This window comes from Drosophila suzukii, unplaced genomic scaffold, assembly GCF_043229965.1.
Source record: "Drosophila suzukii unplaced genomic scaffold, CBGP_Dsuzu_IsoJpt1.0 scf_4, whole genome shotgun sequence".
NCBI lineage: Eukaryota > Metazoa > Arthropoda > Insecta > Diptera > Drosophilidae > Drosophila > Drosophila suzukii.
This window is the reverse complement of record NW_027255927.1, coordinates 2,847,149-2,873,986: the sequence shown is the minus strand read 5'-3', so window position 1 is coordinate 2,873,986 and position 26,838 is coordinate 2,847,149. Positions and strand designations below refer to the sequence as shown.

The 26,838-nt window shown below is 36.3% G+C and overlaps 1 protein-coding gene across 20 annotated transcripts in view; it reads right to left on the bottom strand.

Annotated features, from left to right (window-relative positions):
• Window positions 1-26,838, bottom strand: part of Nipped-A (Transcription-associated protein Nipped-A) — a 509,451-nt gene that overhangs the window by 228,314 nt on the left and 254,299 nt on the right. For 15 of the 20 annotated variants that reach the window (XR_011605752.1, XM_070999192.1, XM_070999186.1 and 12 more), the window contains 4 exons: window positions 26,475-26,770; window positions 15,364-16,950; window positions 15,022-15,305; window positions 9,023-9,175 (listed from right to left, as the gene is read on the bottom strand). Coding sequence is in view for 17 of the 20 variants with exons in the window: in XM_070999192.1 (XP_070855293.1) it covers window positions 9,023-9,175; window positions 15,022-15,305; window positions 15,364-16,950; window positions 26,475-26,770 (2,320 nt within the window). In the remaining 3 variants the exon portion in view is untranslated. Of the gene's footprint in view, window positions 1-9,022; window positions 9,176-15,021; window positions 15,306-15,363; window positions 16,951-17,962; window positions 17,990-24,168; window positions 24,385-26,474; window positions 26,771-26,838 lie in introns of those variants that run through there. The other 5 variants (XR_011605753.1, XR_011605754.1, XM_070999194.1 and 2 more) reach the window with 4 other exon arrangements.

Here is a 26,838-nt window from a genome sequence, read left to right as displayed (position 1 = left end):
TTGATAAAAGGGCCCCGCGCGTAACAAGCACGTGCTTGGTGTCGTTGGGCCACTTGTTTGTACTGCTCGTAGTGCATCAACGTCCATCATATATAATACAAAAATTTAAAAGTTATCTTTCTTTTGTACGTCAATTTCCTGCAACGATATTTTAAAATAGAGGACGTTCACAATTCTCGTCTGGCAAACATACAAAGTTTACACTTTTGCAACGCAATTGAATACCCTAATTGATTTCTTTTCGTTTTGAACTCCTGTTTATTTTGGCATAAGCATAATATACTAAAAATACTATGTAAAACAGCTTGGGATCGGAAATGAAATCTTTTGTTTTATATGTACGAAGGTACACGGTAAACGGTAGATAGTGATTAATGTGAATAAGCTATAAAGGACCCATTATAATTTGAATAAAATTTAAAATGCAACATATTTTCATTCCGTTTCAAAGTGGGAGTTAATTGTATATTCGAACTTTGCACATACACTAATAGTTATATTTGATTTTATAGAATTCATTCCTTCAATTGAAAAATACTTAACGACAACTTGCTTATCGGAAAAAGCGTCACATTGGAATCTATTCGCCCTTTAGCATATTCAACATTAGCAGTCCCTACTCACCGTGTTTGCCAAACCCTAAGCTTAGACCTATTAATAATAGCAGTTAGTCTTTATTCAAACAAGGAGTAACGTTATAGGCGAGTAGCTCGACTATCAGGTACCCGTTACTCAGCTAAAGAGACCAAGGGGAGATAGAGATATGCAAGAAGCAAAGCGGGACTGTAATGCGCATCGTACCCCCGATCTCAGTATATGATTGTATGCTCATAACAGTTAATAACAGCTAGTAACCAAATAATAACAGCTAGTAAACAACTACAAGACATCTTCCAAACAGATAGTAACCAGCTAATGATAACTAGTAAAAAACTAGTAAACATCTAGTAAACGGTTAGAGACCAGCTAATAACAACTTGTAGCTAGTAGCCAGTAAACAGCTACTAAACATATATAGGGTATTCAATTGCTTTGCAAAAGTGTAAAATTTGCAAGTTTACCAGACGAGAATTGTGAACGCCCTCTATTTTTTAACATCGTTGCAGGATATTGACGTATAAAAGAAAGGTAACATTTTTAAATTTTTGTGAGAAGAAGGCTATGACCATCGCTTAGTTTCTACCTCCCTGGCTCTCTCCCTTGAGGATATTTGTTCCATTGACTTTGTTATTCAATTATTTTGTTTTACAAAAGACAATTCAAATTTGTTTCTTTTCTTTCACTGTCATTACCATGGATTTAAACCCAACTTTTCAGTATATTTTTAGTATTTTAGATAAAATTCCTACCCATTATTAGCCCCCTATTTCTACACAAGTACAACAGATTTGTATACATAGGCTGGGGTATTGTAGGCCTTGAAAACTATTTTGTATGGAAACTGTTGTTGGAACACTTTTACACTTTTCAAACGTTTGCCCCGCAATTGAATACCCTAATAGTAACATTCTTATAACAAATCATAACAGTTTTTAACAGCTAGAACCAGCAAACAACTAGTAAATATCTACTAAGCAGATGGTAACCATCTAATAACAGCTAGTGACCAGTTAATAACAATTAGTAAAAAATAGTAAACAGCTGCTAAACAGATAGTAAACATCTAAAAATAGCTCATAACAGTTAATAACAGCTAGTAACCAAAGTCCAAGCAGCTTGAATCAGGAAACCAGATGAGTAGTGTTATTAAAGAGTTATTAAACTAATTTAAAATGCGCTGTTATTTTAGACAAGGATGCATAACTTATACAAATAGTGTACAAATAGAACAAACCTAGAAAACTAGAACTAAATAGATAGTTAGCAGCTAGAAACACATATTACCAGGTCCCATAACCTCTATCATAAAGTTGAATCAGAAATTAGATCAAAAGGCGATTCTATGTTAGGCTAGGATGCCTTTGAAATATGTTATAATGTTAATATGGGATGGAACAAATGAATGCTTTAAAAATAATCCAACATCTGAGAAACATTAAATTGTAAGAATTATTTTACATCTATCTATGGGAACCAAGCGAAAATATGCGTTTGGAATGAAGGTTAATAACCCATATAACAATAACCCATATAATATATATTTTATCATGAATATACTAAAATATATTCACAATAATACAAAAATATGAAATGATCCCACAAATTATGTTTCTGACTATAACTAAAAGTACAGGTACGAAAGAAGGAAAAGTATTTAATTCAATGAGGTTTGTCGGCTACTTGCGAGTTGTTGCACGATCGTAATTTCATCCCTCATCCATTGTCTTGAGATGTAAGACCCTTGGGTCATGGGCATGTGACCTTTTCGTAAGTGAGGCTTTTGATCGAGATAGGTCTTGTGTGCTTTCCCACTATTGGTGACATGTTTATGGATCACTTGCGGAAAGAAGACAATTTTTCTTATTTTTATAGCTAATGGTTCTGGGACGGAATGGCTATGACATCTAAGAAAAATTAACTTGTGTGATATGATCATTCTTAATAAGAGACTATAACGTAACGTGTCAAGTCCATGTCGGTATGACCACCACCCTAAAAAATGTTATATCTCAGGATAATCTTCAAAGTCAAAATCGATTAAATTCTGCTTGGAACAGTGGTGTCGAAATTTCTACCGGAACCCACTTCATCTTTTCTGTACCATTAAAAAATGTGTTGGGATTTGCTGACGATTATACAAAAATTTTTGTTAAATTGTAACCACGAACCATTGTTGATGCTAACTAAGAATCTTGGCGATGTGTTTGAACAAACCAGAAATAAACAAACTTTTAAACTAGAAGTAACGAATACAACCTGAAAAGTTCCCCATGCAACTACGAGCGATTTTGCAAAAACTAAGATGTGCGATATTATTAAAAGCATTGTAAACCAACCAATCCGGAGTTGGGATTCATATGTTAACCCTAAATTGGGGTATGACAACCAACACAGTTGGAACGTGAAAATATCGGCTAAACGCGAAAAAACACGATTCGCAATAATTTGATTTACACTAAATGGAGAACCTATCACAAATAATTTATTAAACTTGAAAGTTCACTCGAATACTATTTTATAATATACTTTCTCAATTATTGATACTTGACAAACCCCTTTACAAAGGTTTTATATTTTGACTATGCCGGTGATGGTAGCTACATTTTTTATGGTATTTTTTTTTCATGCTGGCAAAATATTTCAAGAATTTTCCCAATTACATTGACCTTTGCCTGCGTCGAAGCATTTTAGCAATTGTCTACACATCCAACTTGTGTATTGTAGGTAAAAAAAACTTGATTCTGGGATTATGGTATGGCTAGCAATAAGTGACTAGCCTAATAAGATATAAACTATGGCTAACAAATTTATAAGTAAAACTCGCAGACATTGTTTGGCAAAGGAAAGTATGCTTCATTTAGATCTGGGTACATACAACTGTTTTGGTGTTAGAATTTTGTATAATACCTGTGTTTTTGTTTTTACTATATTACGCCGGAGCGATTTCAATTACTTTCCCCATTATAGGTAGTTTTAAATCGATATTTTAAATTCATATTATTGTTTCTTTCTAAACGTTTTATTGTAGCTATTAACTATGGTTTTGGGATGTAAGGCTAGCTATCGAAGTTAAGGATAAATTTATTATAGGATCTTGAAACAATCGATAACTATATAAAATGAAAGAATAAGAAAAAAGGATGTGTTTGTTTTAAAATACACTAGTTTAAATGGATGAAATTATTATGTGATCTTTAAATCGTTTAAATTGTTTATCAAAACAGCTTCTAATCAGGTTTTAGACAGCTCGTAAACAACTATTGGGGTTCTTTTGATTTCATAATTAGTTTTACAATCACAGGATACATCTTTCCCCAACATAATCGGACATGTTCCTCAAAGATATCAATCTTCAGACAACTTGAGTGCGCGATCTTACATAGCAACCCCGTTGAAAATCAGAGTGTAAGTTTTTACTTCACATCGAAAGTCGTCTAGAGGACAAGAATTTTAGATCCTTCTTAACAAAAGACTATAACAGCTCGTAGACGTTAATAACAACTAGTAAACAGTTAATAATAATTAGTAAACATCAAGTAAACAGATACTAAACATATATAAACCAGATACTAAACAGCTAGTAAACAACTTGTATACATCTACTAAACAACTTGTATACATCTACTAAACATATAGAAACCAGATACTAAACAGCTAGTAAATAACTTGTATACATCTAGTAAACAACTTGTATACATCTACTAAACATATAGAAACCAGATACTAAACAACTTGTATACATCTACTAAACATATAGTAACCAGCTAATAAAAACTAGTAAGCAACTAATAGACATCTACCAAGCAGATTGTAACCATCTAATAATAGCTCATAACAGTTAACAACAGCTAGTAATCAAAGTCCAAACAGCTCAACCGCCGTTATGAATCACGAAAACCAGATGAGTATTATAATTAAAGAGTTTATTAAACTTATTCAGAATCTTAGACAATGATGCCTTACTCATGCAAATAGTATACAAATAGAATAGAATTAGAAAACTAGAACTAGAAAAATAGTTGACAACAAAAACCGATATTACCAGGTCCCAACACCTCTATCATAAACGTGAATCAGAAATTAAATTGAAAGACGCTCCTATGCTAGCTAATGACGCTTTCGAAATATGTTATAATATTATTATGGGTTAGAACAAATGAACGCTTTAAAAATAATCCAACATCTGAGAAAGATTACATTGTGAAAACTATTTTACATCTATCTATGGGAACAAGCGAAAATGTGCGTTTGGAACGAAGATTAATAACCGACATGTTTCTTACAGAGGGATGGAGTAAGAAAATTAATTATATACAAATATACATAAAATATAATTAATTATGAATTTAATGAAATATGTTTACAATAATAAAATATATAAAAAAATATTGAATGATCCTACAAATTTTGTTTCTGACTGTAATTAAAACTACAAGTACAAATGAAGGGGAAGTATTTTATTCAATTTCCTTGGGTCTTGGGCATGTGACTTTGATGACGGTCAGGTAATGATAGTTCACTGCAAGTGTGTTTGGCTAACACATCTTAGAAACTTTAACTTGTGTACTTTGATAATTCTTAATAAGAGACTATAGCAACTCATAATACTTGTTAACATTTAGTTACCATCTAAAACCAAGTACTTTACAGATACTATACAGATAGTAACCATCCAAAACCAAGTACTGTACAGGTACTATTCAAAAAGTAACCATCCAAAACAAGACTAAACGGAAAGTAACCATCAAAAAATTCTAGGTAACAACTAAATACAACGTGTCCAACGTGTCAAGTCCATGTCGGTATGACTACTACCCTAAAAAATTTAATATCTCTTGATAATCTTCAAAGTTAATATCTATTAAATTTAATAACAGCTAGTAACCAGCAAACAACTAGTATTGTATTGTATTACTAAACAGATAGTAACCATCTAATAACAGCTAGTGACCAGATAAGAACAACCACTAAGCAACTAGCAACAACATCTACTAAACAGATAGTAACCAGCTAATGACAACTAGCAAAGAACTAATTTACCTAACTCATTATCCTTTTTTTAAGAATATGCTTTGAATACTCAAATACTAACACCCATCCTTGACTTATTAAGCCCGTTCAGTTTTTTTTTGGTTTCTGAAAGTTCTGGGGGTGGTAAAAATGGATGTTTTGAACATGTTCCAACATCTGAGAAACAATAACTTGTGAAATTTACTTAACATTTTTTTATGGGAGACATGCGGAAATCTGCGTTTGCAGCGAAGGATAATAACCGGTATATTATTTTATTTCTTGGACAAGTTGGTAAGAGTTCTCCACCAGAGTTATATATTATGAATCATGTTCAAAATAATAAATAAATGATAAAATATTACAACAAACTACAAAAAACAAACTACTTTAATTGTAATTAAAAATACAAGTACGGAGAATGGAAAATATTTTCTTGATCGGCTACTTGAGATTCTACACAGTCCTGATTTCATCCCTTATCAATGGTCTTGAGATGTATACTCTTATCAGTGATCCAGCGACTTGGGGCTCGGGTATGTGACTTTTATGACGGTCAGGTAATTAAAGGTCACGGCAAGTCAGTCGAGTACCTCGACTATCAGATACCCGTTACTCGGTTAAAGGGAACTAAGGGAAGTAGAGATATGCAAGCAGCAAAGCGAGATTGAAATGCACCACCCACCCGCTATCTCAATATATGGTGATATGGGCGATAGACAGATTTAAGCGTTATAGGCGTTAGAGTGGACGTGGCAAACTTTTTGTTTGGATCAATCGTTAGGTACTGACAAGACTAATACATTTCAGTTACAATTTTGTATCTATCATAGAAATTGTGACCGCCACAGGTTTGCGCGGTTTGTGGGCGTTAGAGTGGGCGTGGCATATTCGCGTAACAAACTTGCGCTACGTACAAGGCTACGAAATCGAAATCTTAAATCCCAATTCTCTACCTTTGAAAGTCTCCGAGACATTCCCTTTCATATTTACGATTTTTTCAAGTTTTGGGGGGTTTGTAGGCGTTAAAGTGGGCGTGAAAAACTTTTTCTTTCGGATAAATGTATGGGTATTGATGAGAACAATACATTTCAGTTAAAATTTGTATTCTATCATCAAAACTGTAGGGCGGTTTGTGGGCGTTAGAGTGGGCGTGGCACCCTGCTGAAACAATTTATATGAATTATAAACACATAAAAATATATAATATATGTATATTTAATTATATATAATAAAAAATGTTCGCAATACCAAAATAAATGTATAAACGTATTATTATGCTACAAAATAAACTTCTGACTTTTTATTTCGAGTTAAAATTACAGTTACGGAGAATGGAAAATATATTCTTGACTGAGGGATGCCGGCTAGTTGCGAGTTGTTGTACGGTGGTATTTCTACCCCTATTACTGCATGTGTTTGAGCTATCAGTCAGGTAGAGGTTGTTGGCTTGTGCATGTGTCCCATTTATTGCGGTTTTTTGCGGTCAGGTAATGGACAGATTCTTGATTGAATTCCTTTTATGAAAGACAATTTCAGTTTACCAGTTACACGTTCTGGGGCGGACAGAAAAATGTGTTTTTGAAAATATTCCACATCTGAGAAGCATTAACTTGTGAGATTTATTTTGTTGGTGTTCTTTTGATTTCTAAATTAGTTTTACAATCATAGGAAACATTGTTTCCCAACATGATCGTACATTTTCCTCTAAGATATCACTCTTTGGATATTTTGGATACTACCTTTCTCACGTGCACAGCAAGCAGGTGTTGCTATTAATGCTATTGCTATTAATTGCTCATAATGAGGGAAAGGATACATGATCAATAGTGTCACATGGGGATGTGGGCATAGAGTGCGACCTTTCTCACGTATACAACAATACCTGTTGAATATTAATTGCTCATAATAAGGAAAGAGGTCACGTGATTAGTATTGTCACATGGGGGTGTGTGCAATTAAGCATACTCTTTATGGACACGATAGTCACATTTTTAGGACATCGAAATATATAAAAATCAGTTAATCTATGGATTATGCTAATTGTTCTAGATCCCGCATACGTTAATGAGGGGGCAGGGGCCATTAATATGCTAACTATTTAGGGGCGAGGGCCATTCATATGCTAATTAGTAACGGGGCGGGGGTCATTAATATTCTAACTGTGCCAAAATCAGTATTTTCATACACCTTTGGTAATAGCATTAGGTTCTCCAGTCAGCTGATTAGTAATACAACCAATAATATTGAATATTCGCGCGAAAACAAGAACAAGAGGCACAAGAGGGAAGGTTAATTTTTACAGAATTTGTAGTTAAATATTAAACTTTCTAAGAAAAACAAGGAAGAACGCTATAGGAGAGTACCTCGACTATCGGATACCCGTTACTCAGCTAAAGGCACCAAAGGGAAATGGAAATATGCAAGCATCAAAGCGAGATTGAAATGCGCCACCTACCTGAGATCTCAATATATGGTTATTTGGGCGGCAGACAGACTTAAGCGTTATGCGCGTAAGAGTGGACGTGGCACATTGCTGAAACAAACTTGCGCTGCGCAGGAATCTTAGGAATCTGCATGCCTAGTCCCAGTATTGTAGCTCCTATAGTTTCCGAGATCTCAGCGTTCATACGGACAGACGAACAGACGGTCAGAAGGACGGGCTAGATCGACTCGGCTAGTGATCCTGATCAAGAATATATATACTTTATGGGGTCGGAAACGCTTCCTACTACCTGTTGCATAATTTCCGACGAATCTAGTTACCCTTTTTGTCTGGAAATATCCAAAACAACATGACGTTTTTGACATGACATTAAAAAAAAAAATATATATATATAAATACTTGCTTTTTGCAATATGCTAAGAATTGGTTAATCTTATAGTTTCCTTCTATACATATACAATAAGAATCTTAACGGCTTCTGTTCTAGTAACGAATTTTTTTATTGGCTAAAATTCTATCTTGAATCGTTAACTTAGAAATTCTGTAGTGGGATAACTAATCCAAAAAAATTAAAAATTAAAATTTTTTAAAGCTCTGGGCTATAAAGGGTTTGTTGCAAAAAAAAAGCTAGTTTAGGCTGTAAAAACGTATTCAAATAGGAAATTATAAAAATAAGCGCCTCAATTATCAGATACCCTTTACATTGTTAACATAAGTTGCAACGCTTATAGCTCCCAAATGATTGCTTCGAACGGTTTTCGAACCCCTTAAACTTTTATTAAAGTTGTATTAAACAGTTGTCCAATTTAGTATTTTTAAAACGCAAGATAATAGAGATAATTTTAAAATTACTGTGTTAAGTTTATTTATTTAATAAAGGTTTAAATGCCTTGAACAAGCCACAATCAAAGGTAGGGACCACCTAGCTATTTAGACAACACAAATATATTCAAATTTTTACATTACCTTCGAGATAAACTCTCTCCTGGCGAAATGATTGTGACTTGTGGATCATTCACCTGGCATGCCAACCGTACCAAAAAATTTAAAACCGTATCGCAGTAGGATTTATCTATAGAGCGGAAAACGTCATCAGCCTTAGCATATGGTCCCACACCTGTAATAATGAAAAGTAATAATGTAGATCTGTTTATTTTTTTTAAATGTATAAAGCTGAAATCCGTAACACCAAACAAATAAATAACACGTTAATAATAATATTAACACTTTAATAAAAAAAAATTTTATAGTGTGAAAGGAAGCTGTAGCAGAGTGCATCAGGTGCATCCTAAAATGACTGATTTCACCTAAAACAAGACAGACCGCTTTACTGGAGTGCCAACAAGCTTAAAAACAATAAAAAAGGCTATAGGCCTGGACTATCAGATTTACGTTCCCCAGGTAAAGAGAGTGCGAGAGGGATGAAGATGTTTGCTTTTAGCTAGCGCCACCAAGATTATAACACCAACTATCTTATAGCGCCACCTAGCGCCACCAAGACTATAACACCAACTTTCTTATAGCGCACCTAGCGGCTTGGGGGCGTATTACTGAAAACAGCTGATTTGCTGCGCAACCTTGGATTGCAAAATATTACTTTTTAGTTGGGTATCACCTTTTATAAATGGTCTGATATTAATCATTTTTGGCGTGTAGGTAGGTATTGATAAGAAGAACAAACTTTCATTTACATTTCCACAAAATTGTATTTTATTAAAAAATGTGGGCGCTGGACAGGTTTTAGTGTTATAGTCAATTGTGGGCGTTACAGTAGGCGTGGACCCTGCCGAAACAAACTTGCGCTGCGCATGAAGTTCAAGAATCTGCATGCCAAGTCCCAACATTCTAGCTTTTAAAGTTTCCGAGATCTCAGCGTTGATAGACGGACATGGCTAGATCGACTCGGCTAGTGATCCTGATCAAGAATATATATACTTTATGGGGTCAAAAACTCTTCCTTCTACCTGTTACATAATTTTCGACGAATCTTACCCTTTTACTCTACGAGTAACGGGTATAAAAATGGAACGAATCTCTGGAATTTTCTACCTTGCTATCTTGGTCATCTTCCTTGCAAATGGTGGAACGTCATTGTCAGTACAGGACAGGACTTATAGGTGCGCTCAATTTCGTGACATGAACACTATGCAGCGGTACGAAACCACCAAACGGCTCTTGCTATGTCTGAATTGCTTGAACGTAGGTCATTGGGCAACCAATTGCCCTAACACCCAGAAATGTCCCAATTGCTACAAAGCTCATCACACCATGCTCCTTAGGGAAAGCAGCACCCCTCACACACCAATACTACAACGGGGCGCTCGCTCATGCTCACATCAATCAAGTGACTGATCAAATTTTGTTGTCCAAAGCCAACACCTTGGTAAAGGATAACTTTGGAAATATCACACTTGGTTGCGCACACCTCGACTTGTGCTCTCAGGTAAATTTCATTTCAGAGAAGATTTTTTAAAACTCTTCGATTACCTAAAAAGAAGCGTCAAATAGATACACTTCGGTCAAATCCCGCTTTAAAGGCACTGAGATATCTGTCGATTGCTACGTCACATCGCATACCATTTGAACTCGGATAATGATGTTTCATCTTGGAATATCCCTCAGAATATCTCGATAGCACGGGATGCCTTAATGCAGTCCCGTCGAATAGACCTGTTCATTTGAACAGAGATCTTCTTTGAAGAACTATCAGTTGGACAAATCAAACTAGGAGGATAATAAATCAAAATCAACTAAGGGACAGGATGCCAACGCTACAGAAAACTGAATTTGGATGGATAATTACTGGTCGCGCTAGAAGCCCAGGAAGGGGAGCAGACGGCAGATTACTGATCAACTTATCATTTAAGGAATAACGCTGCCTTTTTTGATCATCAATCGAACGCGCTCGGACTAGCTTTCTGTCCTTGGAACAACGACTAAACAAAGATATAGAGCTAATAACTCAATCGATTCGCAGCTCGTATTGCATTGGATCAAACAGCATTAAGCAATGATATCGGCATTCGTCGGCAATCGGATAGCAGAAATTCAAGACCTTACCCCGGACTGCGTGTGGAGACTCGTTCCAACTCGTCTCAACCCTGCGAAATTGGCATCAAGAGGATGCTCATTGTAGGAGCTTAGAAAATAATTACAGTGTGGAAGACCGTTTTACTTATTGCAGCCCGGGAAGGATCGCGAAATACTGGACATGGACGTTATTAAGGTGGAAAACGAAAATCTGCCGATATGGTCATTCAAGGACCAGAAAGGAATTATCTACTTGAGAGACTTCGACAGATCAGCTCCTACAGGAAATGTTTGCGTACAGCTGGAACTCTCAACAATTACCGAAGGGCGACTCGTTTGTCATAAACTACTTTCGGGACGTTCACCTGCAGAACTTTCACGCTGGACCCAACGCATTAGTGGAAATAACGCACGGGACGTGGCCAGATGTATAGACAGAAACTGCTTACATTGTGTGCGTTATCGGCCCAAACTCTTCCAACAGGTCATGAGAAATTTGCCTGTCGAACAAATCCCTCCTTCCCGACTATTTTCTCGCAGTGGAATCGATTTTTGTGGCCCGATCTCAACTTACTTACGCATTCGAGGACCCTATTTATCTCGCCAAATTCGTGTACTTCGCCACAATGACAGTACACATCGAGGTGGTAAGGGATTTGTGAATAGTTACAATCTTCGGAGCATTGAAGCGCATGATATCGAGGCAATGCCTACCAACTAATATATTTTGCGACAAGTGTAGCATCAAACTGGTGGAACTAAAGGAATTCTTATTCGACGACAAAGTCAAAGCAACGATAATCTAATATTGTACTAATAAATTTATAAACTTTCATTTTATCCCCCCCAGGGCACCTCAGTTTGGCGGCCTATGGAAGGCCGCGGTAAGAGCGTCAAGGACCTCCTGTACCGAACCATGTTTGATGCGCGCCTCACGTACGAGGACCTTACCACGGTTACAGAAGAAACCGAAGCGATTCTGAAATCACGACCATTGTCGCCAATGTCGTCGGACCCAAACGACCTCGCAGTCATCATCCCTGGTCACTTCTTAACAGGAGACTGTTGGATGTGGTGATGTTGATAAACGAACCTCGAAGGATACCATTTGACGACCAATCCACAAACAGGCTCCACTACCTATTTCTTGAAAGTCACCGAAAAGCATTCGATGGGTCCGGGATGTTGGGTCCGATTCACATTGCTTTGTTGGTAGAACCGAAACAGCTGCATTTTGTAAGACCTTTATGAATTGTTAGTACCTAAGCTTACATTGTTATGAGCGAAAGCTCCGAGTTAAACCTTTACATTACTGCTCTATGTTACTCTCTGATCACTGTAAATAGTTCTCTCACATTCCCTCGGAGTTACATAAAAGGGGGTAGTCAGGTACTTTTCGCCTTTCGCAAATTATTTTTTTTCAGAAAAGTTTTTATTTTACGTTTAAGATTTTATACAGGTTTATTATACTTGTAAAAACGATGAAAAAAATATTTTTCTATTTTATGCCGGTTGCTTCCGGCGGAGATATAGTTGATTCAAGATGATATTGCAAAATCTGGGCGCTACGATGTCTCCAGTTGTCTGAATCACACAAACCACTTTTTTTTATAAATCACCTGTGAATGTCTATCGCCCCTACCACCATCCTAAAAAAGTATTTTTAAATAAACAAACAGCGCCGGTCTATATTTTTTCTTCATTTTCCCCCTGATTTTTAACAATTTTTGTTATATAACATTGTTAAATATCAATGGACAATGACGATCGAGGTAGAGGCGAAATCTATGTCTTTTGTGAACATTTTAAATCGGCTCAGTAGATCAGTTGCAATCATGGCGCCCTTTTTCAAAAATACTGTTCGAGAAAAGTGCCAAGTGCGCGTACCCTCTGCGGCTGATTTTATTTTTCGACAACTTCCTTGTTTCAAAGGGTTAGTGTCCGAAAATGCAAAAAAAACAAGGAAGAAAGCTATAGTCGAGTACCTCGACTATCAGATACCCGTTACTCAGCTAAATGGAGATATGCAAGCAGCAAAGCGAGATTAAAATGCGCCACCTACCGGCGGTATACAGATTTAAGCGTTATGGGCGTTAGAGTGGGCGTGGCAAATTTATTTTTGGATCAATCGATAGGTATTGACGACAGCAATACATTTCAGTTAAAATTTTTTATCTAGAGTGCAAATTGTGGGCGTCACAGGCTTTCGCGGTTTGTGGGCGTTTAAGTGGGCGTGGCAAACTTTTTTTTAGATCAATCGATTAGAGTGGGCGTGGCAAATTTTTTTTTGGATCAATCGATAGGTATCGACGAGACCAATACATTTCAGTTAAAATTTTGTATCTAGCATGAAAATTGTGGGCGTCACAGGTTTTTGCGGTTTGTGGGCGTTAAAGTGGGCGTGGCAAACTTTTTTTTGAGTCAATCGATAGGTGTTGATGAGAACAATACATTTCAGCTAAAATTATTATTCTAGCATCAAAACTGTAGGAGCCACAGTTTTGGGCGGTTTGTGGGCGTTGGAGTGGGCGTGGCACATTGCTGAAACAAACTTGCGCTGCGTAAGAAGCTCAGGAACCTGCACGCCAAATCTCAATAGCCTAGCTCCCATAGTTTCCGAGATCTCAGCGTTCATCCGGACGGACAGACAGACGGACAGACAGACGGACAGACAGACGGACAGACAGACGGACAGACAGACGGACAGACGGACAGACGGACAGACGGACAGACGGACATGGCTAGATCGACTCGGCTAGTGATCCTGATCAAGAATATATATACTTTGTGGGGTCGGAAACGCTTCCTTCTGCCTGTTACATACTTTCCGACGAATCTAGTATACCCTTTTACTCTACGAGTAACGGGTATAAAAATCTAAACAAGGAAGAACGCTATAGTCGAGTACCTCGACTATCAGATACCCGTTACTCAAAGGGAAATGGAGATATGCAAGCAGCAAAGCGAGATTAAAATGCGCTACCTACCGCCGGTAGACAGATTTAAGCGTTATGGGCGTTAGAGTGGGCGTGGCAAATTTATTTTTGGATCAATCGATAGGTATTGACGACAGCAATACATTTCAGTTAAAATTTTTTATCTAGAGTGCAAATTGTGGGCGTCACAGGCTTTCGCGGTTTGTGGGCGTTTAAGTGGGCGTGGCAAACTTTTTTTTAGATCAATCGATAGGCATTGATGAAAACAATACATTTCAATTAAAATTTTCTATCTAGCATCAAAACTGTAGGAGTTAAAGTTTTGGGCGGTTTGTGAACGTTAGAGTGGGCGTGGCAGTCTACTGAAACAAACTTGCGCTGCGTAAGAAGCTCAGGAATCTGCTCGCCAAATCTCAACAGCGTAGCTCTCATAGTTTCCGAGATCTCAGCGTTCATCCGGACAGACAGACGGACAAACGGACAGACGGACATGGCTAGATCGACTCGGCTAGTGATCCTGATCAAGAATATATATACTTTGTGGGGTCGGAAACGCTTCCTTCTGCCTGTTACATACTTTCCGACGAATCAAGTATACCCTTTTACTTTACCCTTAAATTTAACTGAAATGTATTGGTCTCGTCAATACCTATCGATTGATCCAAAAAAAATTTTGCCACGCCCACTCTAACGCCCATAACGCTAGAATCAGTCTACCGCCGGTAGGTGGCGTATTTAAATCTCGATTTGCATATCTCCATTTCCCTTTGGTCCCTTTAGCTGAGTAACGGGTATCTGATAGTCGAGGTACTCGACTATAGCGTTCTTCCTTGTTATAGCTGCAAGGGTATGCAAACTTTGGCTTGCCGAAGCTAACTTCCTTTCTTTTTTTTATGAGTTTTGGATGAGTTATGCGTGAAGGCGATCATTCTTAAGTTAGCTAAAACTTGTACAATGTTTTGTAGTTTAAAAAAAAACTTAATTTTTTTTTACTTTCCTTGCAATGCTGATTCCCGTATGTTATCAAATGACTTCTTTCGATTTTCTACGGAATCGATTCCTGGACGCTTTATTGAGCTTTCATGCATTAGTTCATCTTCAGTCGAATCAACTTTAGTTTCTCGATCATCCTCCTTAATTCGATGAAGCTCCCACTTTATAATAACTTCTGCTAAGTCCACAGCTAGTTTCTTATGTTCAATGGATGCTGTAGGAGGAAATCCGAGGCGCTGCATATAATTAATCAAGTGTTGCACTAGTTGGTGTCTCACAGGAAAATACACCTAAAATGTAAGTCACATAATAAACAATAAGTTGAAGGAAAATTAATTTTATTCTTACTTTATAATGACGAATTATAAGTTGTAAAATATGGAATAACTGCTGCATTGCATGTCCTTCTTCAACGATAATTTTTTTGGTCCAGTGCGTTAGCATAGTGTTCCCGTCTTCCATTCGCAATGGCATAGCTGGTGTTAGTACATCAAGTGCTTGCTTAACAATAGATCTGGCCTCTAACGCATGTCCTTTCAGCAAAGAATGAAATACTTGTAAGACTATTTTCTTATGAATGGCTAATCTGGCGATTATATGAGCAAGCAATAAGTGACCATGATATCGTGCAGTAGGATCCACTGAATTCTTGCTGAGTAAACAAGGCCATGCAAAGGTCATAAGACGCCTCAACTTATTTCCTTGGCGTTTATTATTTGCATCCCCATCATGTATGTGCTGAGATGCACGTTCTACCAATAAGCATGCTAGCTGAAGCAGAGCAATTCTCACAGCATCATCATATTGTTTATCTGGGTCAAAAACTTTATTAATAAATACGGAAACAATATTTTTTTCGTCTTCTTGATAAGGGGTCGGTGGTGCTCCAATTAGTTTATTTCCTTCGCCTTTATCAAAGCTTACAGTAAAACATGGAATAATTACAGCGGTAATAATTTTGGCTTTTAACTCTTCCGAAATTATATTATTATTAAAATTTTCAACAAAGTAAAAAAAGGCATTTCGTTTCCAATTCACAGTAAAGCTTTGAGCAACTGTATTTTGCAAAAAGTCTCGTAAGAAAAAGACATCCGGTATAAATCGAAAGCATAATGCCCTTAATAATTGAAAGAGCAGTTCAATGTCGTTCGTATTGTTTGAAAAATAAAGCAAAAGTATTTTTCCAATTAAATGCCATAAGTCACAAGCTACGTCTTCAAAGCAAGTGGAACTCAAATCATTCTGCCAACAACTTTTAAGGGTGTCGACAATATCCTGCCGTGTCGGAATCCATTGATCGTCTAATTCCATTATTGTAAATATTATTAAAACGGCTTGGTGCTGAATCTCGTACTTATGCTTTTGAGGAAATTCTGTGCAGACGTTTAAGTAAATTAATAATTTATTGTATTTACTGCTTTTTATAACTGAACGAAATGTTGATCCCTTTTGATGTTTCAAAATATATATAAAAAACCGATTCCATTGAGAATCAATCATAGTAGATTCAGTCAAAAATAAATCCACAGTTTCGTCTGGGAAGCGTTGAAGAAACTTCAGAAGAGCTTCCCGATATGGGCTAGATGCCTCAATCATCAAGTTCTTTTCAGTTTTTAAGACAAGCTGGCACAATTTTTCAATATATTTTACTGAGGCCGAGATATGGAAAAACATTTCAATTAATATGACAATTTTCTGTTCATACTCTCCACCTTTCGATGATGCAAAGAAATTAATATTTGCATTTGTGCACTTGTAGTCACCAACAAATATTTCAATAATTTTTGAGCAATGTTGCAATATTTGCTCACTTAATTTCTCATTAAACATATGTGGAAATAACTGAGTAAAATAAGATAAACGTTTTATTGCTGGTATAGATAAATTCCTGTGATCACCCAATTTTAAGAGCAGTGGACGCATTGCAGATTGTACCTGAAAATATTAACACGGTAGAAATATTATTAATATTTTTGGATAGGCATGACATGAAAAGAGGAGTAGTCTAATACTTCTAAAGGAAAAAGGATTCTTATTTTACAAGAGTCTATTAACTTTTGTTGCGAAATCGATTACTTAGCATTTAAAGAGTTTAATAACTCCTGTACTTTCTGGCTAATTGGGTTAGTTGAATGGAGTGGACTTTAACATAACTTCTCCCCATTAGAAAATAATTCTTCTGAATTCTAATATTTGAATTTAATTCTGGATTTTTCATTTGTTGTGTCTTATTATCCAAGAACACAACAAAGAAGACAAACTAATTTTAAAAAAGTTTCACAACACTGCCTAAGAATATAACATGAACCTCCTTAAGTTGGTCAATACTAAAATTAAGAATTCAGGTGCCATTCTGTTATCGACCTAACAATGAAGAACTATGACAAATAAAATGTAACTTACTTTACCATTGATTTGACAAAATGTGACTTGTTTGGTTCGTTTGGACGGTAACTTTAAAGTGGCGCACGTCTCGATTAGTGTTCGGATTTTTTTCACAAACGCTTTACAGTCACTAAATGCTTTGAAAATTCCAAATTCCGAAATTTGCTGGGTTGTAGCTCACAATATACTTAATGTAGCTTAATCATATGTTCGGCCAAATTAAAGGGTAACATTAAAGTTGTATATTAACACATATATCACCTATGTTCGTTAAGCGCAGCTCGAGATATAATTAAAGCACGGAGATACAAAACAAAATATTTTTGACTTCTTTTTCGTTATCTCCCAGGGACATTCTTCTTGGGACATTTTGGATGTACGCTAGTGATATTTAAACTTTGTAGTTTTCTATGTTTTTGACTAATATATCATTGAGGACCTGTTCCTGAAATTCGAAGGGCCTTAGGTCAAAATGTGTTTTACACCAAATCATACTATAATATTGGTTGCTATAATATCCAAACGCGAGCTAAGCCAGAGGAACGACAAATGGAGTCTGACTCGTTTCGACGAGATTTTAAAATCCAACCTGCACCGGAAAGAAAAAAAAAAAAAGTTTTTATGGTTTTTTTTAAAAGTTGTAATCCTTCAAAATTAAAAGAATAGAGGCTTATAAAATATATTCACCGTGGAATGTGCCTCTTGGTAAAATCACAAAAAACTACAAAACCTTTATCTCTATGGTGGTGTGGGAATGATTTAAGTTTTGTTAAGGTAGCATAGATAAACACAAGACAAAGTATGGGATATATCCCATAGTATACATAAATATCTCAGTAAATTTTAGTAAAAATCGGTCGCATGTATACGGTTTATACGGTTTTTGTAACATACCTTAGTTTTGGATAAGTTAACCGAGTAGCTTTTTCACTTTATTTTGGCCTCTGTGTCTGCCTATCTCTCTTACTCGCTTGAAGCGCTCTAAAAGAGCGACGCTCTTCTTTGCAAAAAAGCCCGATATATCGTTGTCATCGATGCCCTTGTTGGGTTTTCCTGAGATGGTGTTTATACTTATGCTTGGCCAGTGGGCACACTAAAGGTTATAAATAACAATTTTAAGGCGGTAAAGTGGTGCACGTTTCGATTCTTGGTCGGTTTTTTTTAGTTTTTGCGATATCAACAGACGCCTTTACAATCACTAGGTTGTTAACGAATTACACATTTTCAAAGTTTGCCGAGTTGTAGCTCACAATACACTTAATGTAGCCTTATCACTGTGGACGGCAGTCCACGTAGTGACGAAGCGCACCAGGAGGGTGTGCGAAAGCGACTACTATACTATATACACGAAGAAATGAAAATCTACTGTAATCGTCCGATTGTTTCAAGTAATACATCAATCGAGAGGTAAAAAACTAAGGATTGCATACCAAGACTTTAAAGAAATCAATTGGTTTGGGAGAAAGAGCGGTGAAAGTGTAAATGTGAAAATTTAAAAAATTTGATCTGTTGGGGCCGGTGGGAATAAACACCCCCCTCTATCAACCTACTTGTATTCTCACTTAAAATACTCGTCGAATGACACCTCAACTGTCAAAATCGGATGAAGAGGAATTGGAGGCACACGGTGTGCGGCTTGTGAATATTTGAATACATATAAATATAAAGCTTGCCTTAAATGGACACTGCCTCTTTATTTTCTTCTTTTTGTTCAAAAATTCGCCGTGATTTTTTTATTAATTTCATGACAAATTTTACTTGTTGCATTTATTTGTATACCCTTGCAGAGGGTATTATGATTTCAGTCAGAAGTTTGCAACGCAGTGAAGGAGACGTTTCCGACCCCATAAAGTATATGTTCTTGATCAGCATCACTAGACGAGACGATCTAGCCATGTCCGTCTGTCCGTCCGTTTCTACGCAAACTAGTCTCTCAGCGTTAAAGCTATCGGACTGAAACTTCCCCAAAAGCCTTCTTTCTTTTGCAGGTAGTATATACGTCGGAATCAGCTGGATCGGACAACTATATCTTATAGCTCCCATAGGAATAGTCGGAAAAAAAATTATATCTTTGGTGTTTTTTAACACATGTATAACCTCCTACGCTTGGAAATAACATTTATTTATTACTTCTGAATTTCGAATTTAATTTTATCAAAATCGGACGACTGTATCATATAGCTGCTATAGGAACGATTGGAAAATTGGGGGGAAAATAATATGAAACAAATTGTAGCTTCGGTGTTTTTTGACATATTATCTTATACTATTGGGAATATAATTTTTTGTATATCATTTGTCATATATTCGGATCTGCAACGTGGATTAGGCCTATGGGGGACACCACTGTAAAAAAACGAGTGGAACGTTACCTCAATGGTGGTTCGGTAAAGTGTTCATTGAAATTATTTGAATAAATATAAAGATACAAATTGTTGGAGTGTTATTTAATGCATTAAATGATCGTTTATAGCCGTCACTTAAATCACGCTACACCATTGTAACGTTAATCATGCGTCCTTTATAGACCGCACTCCACGTATAACATGATTATTTGGATATGCTTATTCAGTAGACAAAAAAATAATATTTTTTATTAAATGAAAAAAAATGTTACATTGTTTTTTAAAGGAACTCATTTGAAACCCTAATTAGGTTTATAAGATCTCATTTAAAAATTTAATTCATTTTATAACTACTTATTACAATATAATTACTTTGATTGAATATACATATGTGAAAAGCACCCTTGATTTTTACAGAAAAACCAGAAACATTGAAATTCAATTACAAGAGAACCATGTCCGACCGCCAAGTTCTTTTTGGACGTAAACTCTTAAGAAATTGCGGTCCATGGAGGATAATTTTTTTGCGAATTTAAGGGGTTAATCCCCTAATCTAGAGTATTACCAAGCTTGTGCTATATGTCGTTAGAAAGGTATTTTGAAATGCTTTGTACGCCTTTCTAATATGATTTGTCTAAATACCACCGTTTAACAATTATGGGCAAACATTTTTTTTATTTCGATTTTTTCAGATTCCTCAAAAACGGCTCTAGCGAATTTAAATTAGAATTTAAAGTGTATGGCCCTTGAGATTCCTTAACCTTTGACATGCGTCACATTGTAGTAAAAAGTCTCCTTTCAAAGTTATTTATCAACAAAAAAGGCCACATTTACCTCTTCAGAACATCTAACACTGCCTGCGCATTGACCTTTTTTGTGCGTGTCCAAACTCTATTTGAAGGTCCTGAAAATTTAGGATGATGTTAAACAACTTAATATGAGAATCTTTAATTTTACCAGTTTGGCAGAAAAACAGCTATGAATATATATATTTAGTACACCCGTAACTTGTAAACTATAAAAGCTACAGGCTTGTGCTATATATCGTAAAAGGAAATTTTGAAATACTGTGTACGCCTTTCGAAACGACTTTTATTCCTTATCTGGGTAAAATCTTCTGACGAAAACTAAAATGCACTCTTTTCAAATATAACTTGGACCGCAGTCCACTTTGTGACGAAGCCCACTGCATCATTGCTATGATGGTCTGACCATAACTACTGGTAAAGCAATCACAAGACATTGCAAAACTTAAAAGGATTGCATACAAAGCCTGTAACAATTTTAATTCGATTGGGAAAAAGATCGGTAAAAGTGTAAAAGTAAAATTCTGTTGCTATTCAATATGCTTGGGTTTAGCTGTACGATTTTGATAAAGCATTCGGCACGCTTTATCAAAATCGTACAGCTCCTTTTAAGTAAAAACAAGGAAGAACGCTATAGTCGAGTACCTCGACTATCAGATACCCGTTACTCAGCTAAATGGAGATATGCAAGCAGCAAAGCGAGATTAAAATGCGCCACCTACCGGCGGTATACAGATTTAAGCGTTATGGGCGTTAGAGTGGGCGTGGCAAATTTTTTTTTGGACCAATCGATAGGTATCGACGAGACCAACACATTTCAGTTAAAATTTTTTATCTAGCATGAAAATTGTGGGCGTCACAGGTTTTCGCGGTTTGTGGGCGTTAAAGTGGGCGTGGCAAACTTTTTTTTGGGTCAATCGATAGGTATTGATGAGAACAATACATTTCAGTTAAAATTTTTATTCTAGCATCAAAACTGTAGGAGCCACAGTTTTGGGCGGTTTGTGGGCGTTAGAGTGGGCGTGGCACTGTGCTGAAACAAACTTGCGCTGCGTAAGAAGCTCAGGAATCTGCACGCCAAATCTCAATAGCCTAGCTCCCATAGTTTCCGAGATCTCAGCGTTCATCCGGACAGACGGACAGACGGACAGACGGACAGACGGACAGACGGACAGACGGACAGACGGACAGACGGACAGACGGACAGACGGACATGGCTAGATCGACTCGGCTAGTGATCCTGATCAAGAATATATATACTTTGTGGGGTCGGAAACGCTTCCTTCTGCCTGTTACATACTTTCCGACGAATCTAGTATACCCTTTTACTCTACGAGTAACGGGTATAACAATAAGAAAGTGTATTTGTTTAGTAGATCTTATAATACATTTTCGTCACAAAAGTAGATATCAGAACTTTTGTTTGCTCTGGTGCGATCGTCACTAGATTTTTACCTCGATAGGAGGTCTTTTTGTTTGATTATTTATTCGGAAAATTAAAAGGTGACATTATAGTTGCAAACTACAATTTATGTTACATAAATCGGTAATGCGCAACTCGGGATGTAATTTAAAAAAGTCGGAAATGACTGCATTCCGCAACCCATTTTTATACAATTGCAGGGGGTATAGTGCTTTCAGTCGGAAGTTACCAACGCAGACGTTTCCGACCCCATAAAGTATATATATTCTTGATCAGCAACACTTATACGAGTCGATCTATCCATGTTCGTCTGTCCCTCTATTCAACTGTCCGTTTCTGAGCAAACTAGTCTCTCAGTTGTAAAGTTATTAAAACTGTCAAAATAATACATAGACCTTTATATTTCATTTTCGCTAAACATATGCGGTAGCTAAAATTTTCTAATTAGTTTTTAGTTTTCTAAAAATCAGGAAAACCTCAGTACATACATGCTCGCACGGGAACGATCTGCAAGGGTATAGAAACTTCGCAGTGCCAAATCTAGCATTCTTTCTTGTTTACTTTGCCATTTATATATGTTGGATCTTCGTTTTTATACCCTTTCAGAGGGTACAATGATTTCCGCTAGAAGTTTGCATCTCAGTGAAGAAGACGTTTCTGACCCCATAAAGTGTAAACGAGTATATTCTTGAACATAATGACCAGATAAGTCGATCGAGTCATTACAGATGAAAAGTGACAAAAATTAAGTCTTGGTTTTTTTTGACGACCTGTGTTATTTGTTTAATTTTATTGGATATATATTCAAATTGATTATTCGGAGTTTTAATTTTCGCTTGACAAATAACGCTTACTTTAATAAACAAGAGAGAACGCTATAGCCGAGTGCCCCGACTATCAGATACCCGTTACTCAGCTTTTAAGCAGAAAATTGATAAAAGTTATGTTAATATGTTAAGATGACCGAGCCAAATCTGTAAAGATGGGATCGAGGAGATCGGGCAGCTTTAGTGGACCAACGAGTAGCAGATGCGTCACATTGGGATGAGGCAGAAGTCTAATCAGCTTTAGCAGCTGACTCTGCAAAACCAAAGCTAAGTTTCGGTACAGCAAGGAGTTGATCGACTCCTTCTCCTGAGACTACTACTACTACTTTGTGTCCCCTAAAATTTTTCCAGCCCAGTGGTTTAGAGGCTTAAAGTCCGCTTCCAAACCTTGTGCCAATTTAGCTTTATGAAGCATTCGTTGACGACGAGGGTAGGGTATCGCTTATAATTTTTTTTCCGATTTTGGTCTTATTTATGCATAACATTTTTGGTTCTTCATAGCTCTCTTCGGAATTATTATAGCCTCTGCACACAGTTGCTTGTGCATTTACATAGAGAATCGACATAAGCAAACCGTATCCATGTAAAACGTGTAATTGAGAGTTAACTAATAATGGAAACCAACGCAAAACTAAATATAATTTTAACGCTAGCATGTGGAAGATATGGAAGAAAAGGTAGATGGATTTGGTCGCTGAAGTCTCTGTGTGAATAGGCTATTAGCTAATAACGGGTATCTGACAGACGACGACAGTGGCTATAGAATTCACTTTTGTTTTCAGTATTCGTGTTGTCGTTAGTTATCCCCCTGGACTAGACTATGAACATTTTCTTTGATGCAGCGGAACGGGACTAATACATCCAAAATATAAAAACCTACAGCTCGATACGTAAAATTAATCTAAAGATTAAAAGATAAAATTTACAAAAGTCTTCTTCCCCTTAAATTAAGTTGAAAAGAAAAAAATTTAAAGGTGAACCCTTGCTAAAAACCACCTTAACTCCTCCTCACCATCTTTTACAGTGACGTGCTGCGGTAATCAACGAAAAAATATAAAAACACCCATTAAAAAATTCTAGATCCTTTAAAATACTTAAACTTTTATTATTTATTATTTATTATTTCAGCTACCAAGCCACCCTCCGCCCCAACAGTTCATATAGTCTGCTACTCGCCGAAAAATCGTATTCTTTGTAGTTTTCAAAGTTCACTGGCAATGCATGTACTGTGAAGCAGCTGGATTTCTTGACAAACAAACAACCAATCCATGGAGAAATTTAAAAAGAACTTCTGGTTCACTAAGAAATAAAAGTTAAAATAAATGAAATGTTCAACGAATGTTTATAATTATGTTAATTATTAGTCTAAGGCTTCCTTATCGTCACGTGGATGCTTCGCCATCTTCTCCGCGCCATCTGCAGCTCAACTTCGATTGCCGCCGATATGTCAAGATGGATCTTAAGGGAGTGGCAGCCGGATTGCGAACAGGTTTTTCCGCTGGCGCTGGTTGAAGTTGCCCAGCATCCTGGCAATGTTTGGTTATTACTCCTCCGCCTTCGCGGGCGTCCCTTTTTTCTCCTCCCTATGGAAGCGCATTTATAATTTTAAATGTGTTAGGTTGTCAAAAAAGTACTGCGGTATTTTTATTGAATTTTAAATTGTTCATAAAATAGGTTACAATAATGCGATTCAAGTCAAATATGCTCCGTTTTGTTCATAATGCTATAGAAGCTTTCTTCCCTATTGGCAAAAAACTCGGAGAGCCAATTTTCACAGGACTCTCTTATGTCCAACTTCAGACTACCAAGCGCGGTCGCCATGGACAGAAACAGGTGGTAATCACTTGGTGCGAGATGCGGCCTATACGGTGGATGCAAAAGAATCTCGCCTGCTCTTTCCTATGGTTAGCTCGCGGTATTCGTCGATGTTAGTATATATATATAAAAATTGGGACATAGAAAAGGAGGATGAATTTCAAAAACTTTAAATGCAGTTATTTGCGGGTGTGTATTAGGATTGTGAAGAGTACATTTTAAAACCAATTTAGTAACATCTATAACAGAAAAAAAAAATTTTTGTTTAACATTTTGAATTTTATTGCTCTTTGGTGATGGGTAATATTCCAATTCATGGTTAATAGGATAAAAAAACGGCAAAATTATGATTACGTAAGGGGCTGTATATAAAATTTGGTTGAGTTTTTTAAACCTGTTTTCCCTTATATAATCATTATGTTATTATGTTATAATAATACGCCTATATTCATATTTAGTAATTAAAGCATTTTAGAGTGCATTATAATAAAACGTAAAATGAATACTACGATTTAGTGTTAATTTTCATCGAAAGCATCGCTACCTATTTCCTAGCCTAGCCTTATTCCTGACATACCACCTCCTACACACACATACTTCTAAACAACGCATTTATATTAAAATGTGTGTTACACATACATTTTTAAATAATATTGAAAATATACCTTGTTTACAAAATTTGGGGCTTTGTGTAGTCGTTTCATCGCGCGAACTCTTTGGGCAATTGGTCAGTACCTGTAATGACGTCCATAGTCATCTTTTATTCTTTTACATGTACTCGTGCTGTGTAACACATTTTAACTCGTCCATCACTCTACACAGTGACTTCATGATTACCGGCTTCATCGCCACACCCATTTACTTTACCATCACCACGTCCATCAGCATACACATGGTTTCATACCGGAATTCTGAATCAACAACGATTGACAAACTTTCTTTCTTAGTCAATATCCATTCTTCTGCAATTTAAACATTTGGCCACCTTCGAAAACTTTCTTGTGAATAATTATACTTTCTGTTTCTAATCTATCTAATTTTGTCTTTCGGTTTTCTTAGCAAAACATTTAGCTTTATTTTTGTCGATCCTTAACTTCTCATCCGTAGTGGGATTTTGCCTGATCAATTTAATTTTAAATATCACTTCTAGGAGTCATTCCCAACGGATGTGTTGTTAGCCTATCAAAAGTTCAAAATGAGTCGTACCCTCAAGCTTGACTGATGAGCTACGATGACAACCAGTCGATACTGGCAAAACCCAAGAATTCAGAGGTTTAATCCCAAGTATGTGCAGTGATCTTGAACTGTGCTTAAGGTCATATGTATGTACAATGTACATATATGACTGGAATATCATCGAGGTAAATAAATAAAGGTACTATTTTGATTTTTAATTTTTTTTTCTCAAAAATAATGATTATTTTTGGAATGTTATTAAAAAACAGTAAAAAATTAAATAAAAATCACTTACTTGTGAGTTTTGTTTTATTAAACTCAAAGTAAAAGTAAAAACGCGACTAAGGATATTGTATTAGGAATTTTAGAATGATTTAAAATGGTTCTTGTTGTTCAAGTAGTTTAAATATAAAAAATTTATTTTTTTTATTTATATAAGGATTTACAATGCGTGCAGGCAGCTCGCTGAAAGACGAAGCGAGGGAGAGAGAGATGTGTTTTTATAACATAAAAGCGATAGTGCAATTCCATAACAAAACTTATGTTTTCGTTCACTGATTCCCCGCCACAAGGCCATAGTCTTGCTATTCAAACATGATCTAACTTTTTATGGCTTTTATTATAATTACTCACCCTCTACAGTTCCTAAAACTTAATATACAGTCACACAATAACATCTTACCTTTTCTTTTTCAAGTGTAACTCCTGATATAAAATGTTTCATGCATAAGTACGCAGTTTCCTGGAGTTCCGATTTATCATTTTCCATGACTTTAAAGATTATATTTATAATTTTTTCTTTGTATCCGATATCACTAATGTAGTGACATGCAGCTAGCGCTCGCAACGCACTGGTCCTAAGTGGTATAAGATTAGGAACGTTTTTGTAACAGTCCAATTTCGCCAACGTGGCATCTTCGGCCTCACTTAATGTAAGCAACTCGTGAAAAAATAGTTTATGATAGGTGTTCGTCAAATCTAGAAGTTTAAGAATAGATAAATAGTCACACGTTAGAAAACATTTTTTGACAAGAATGAAAGTAAAA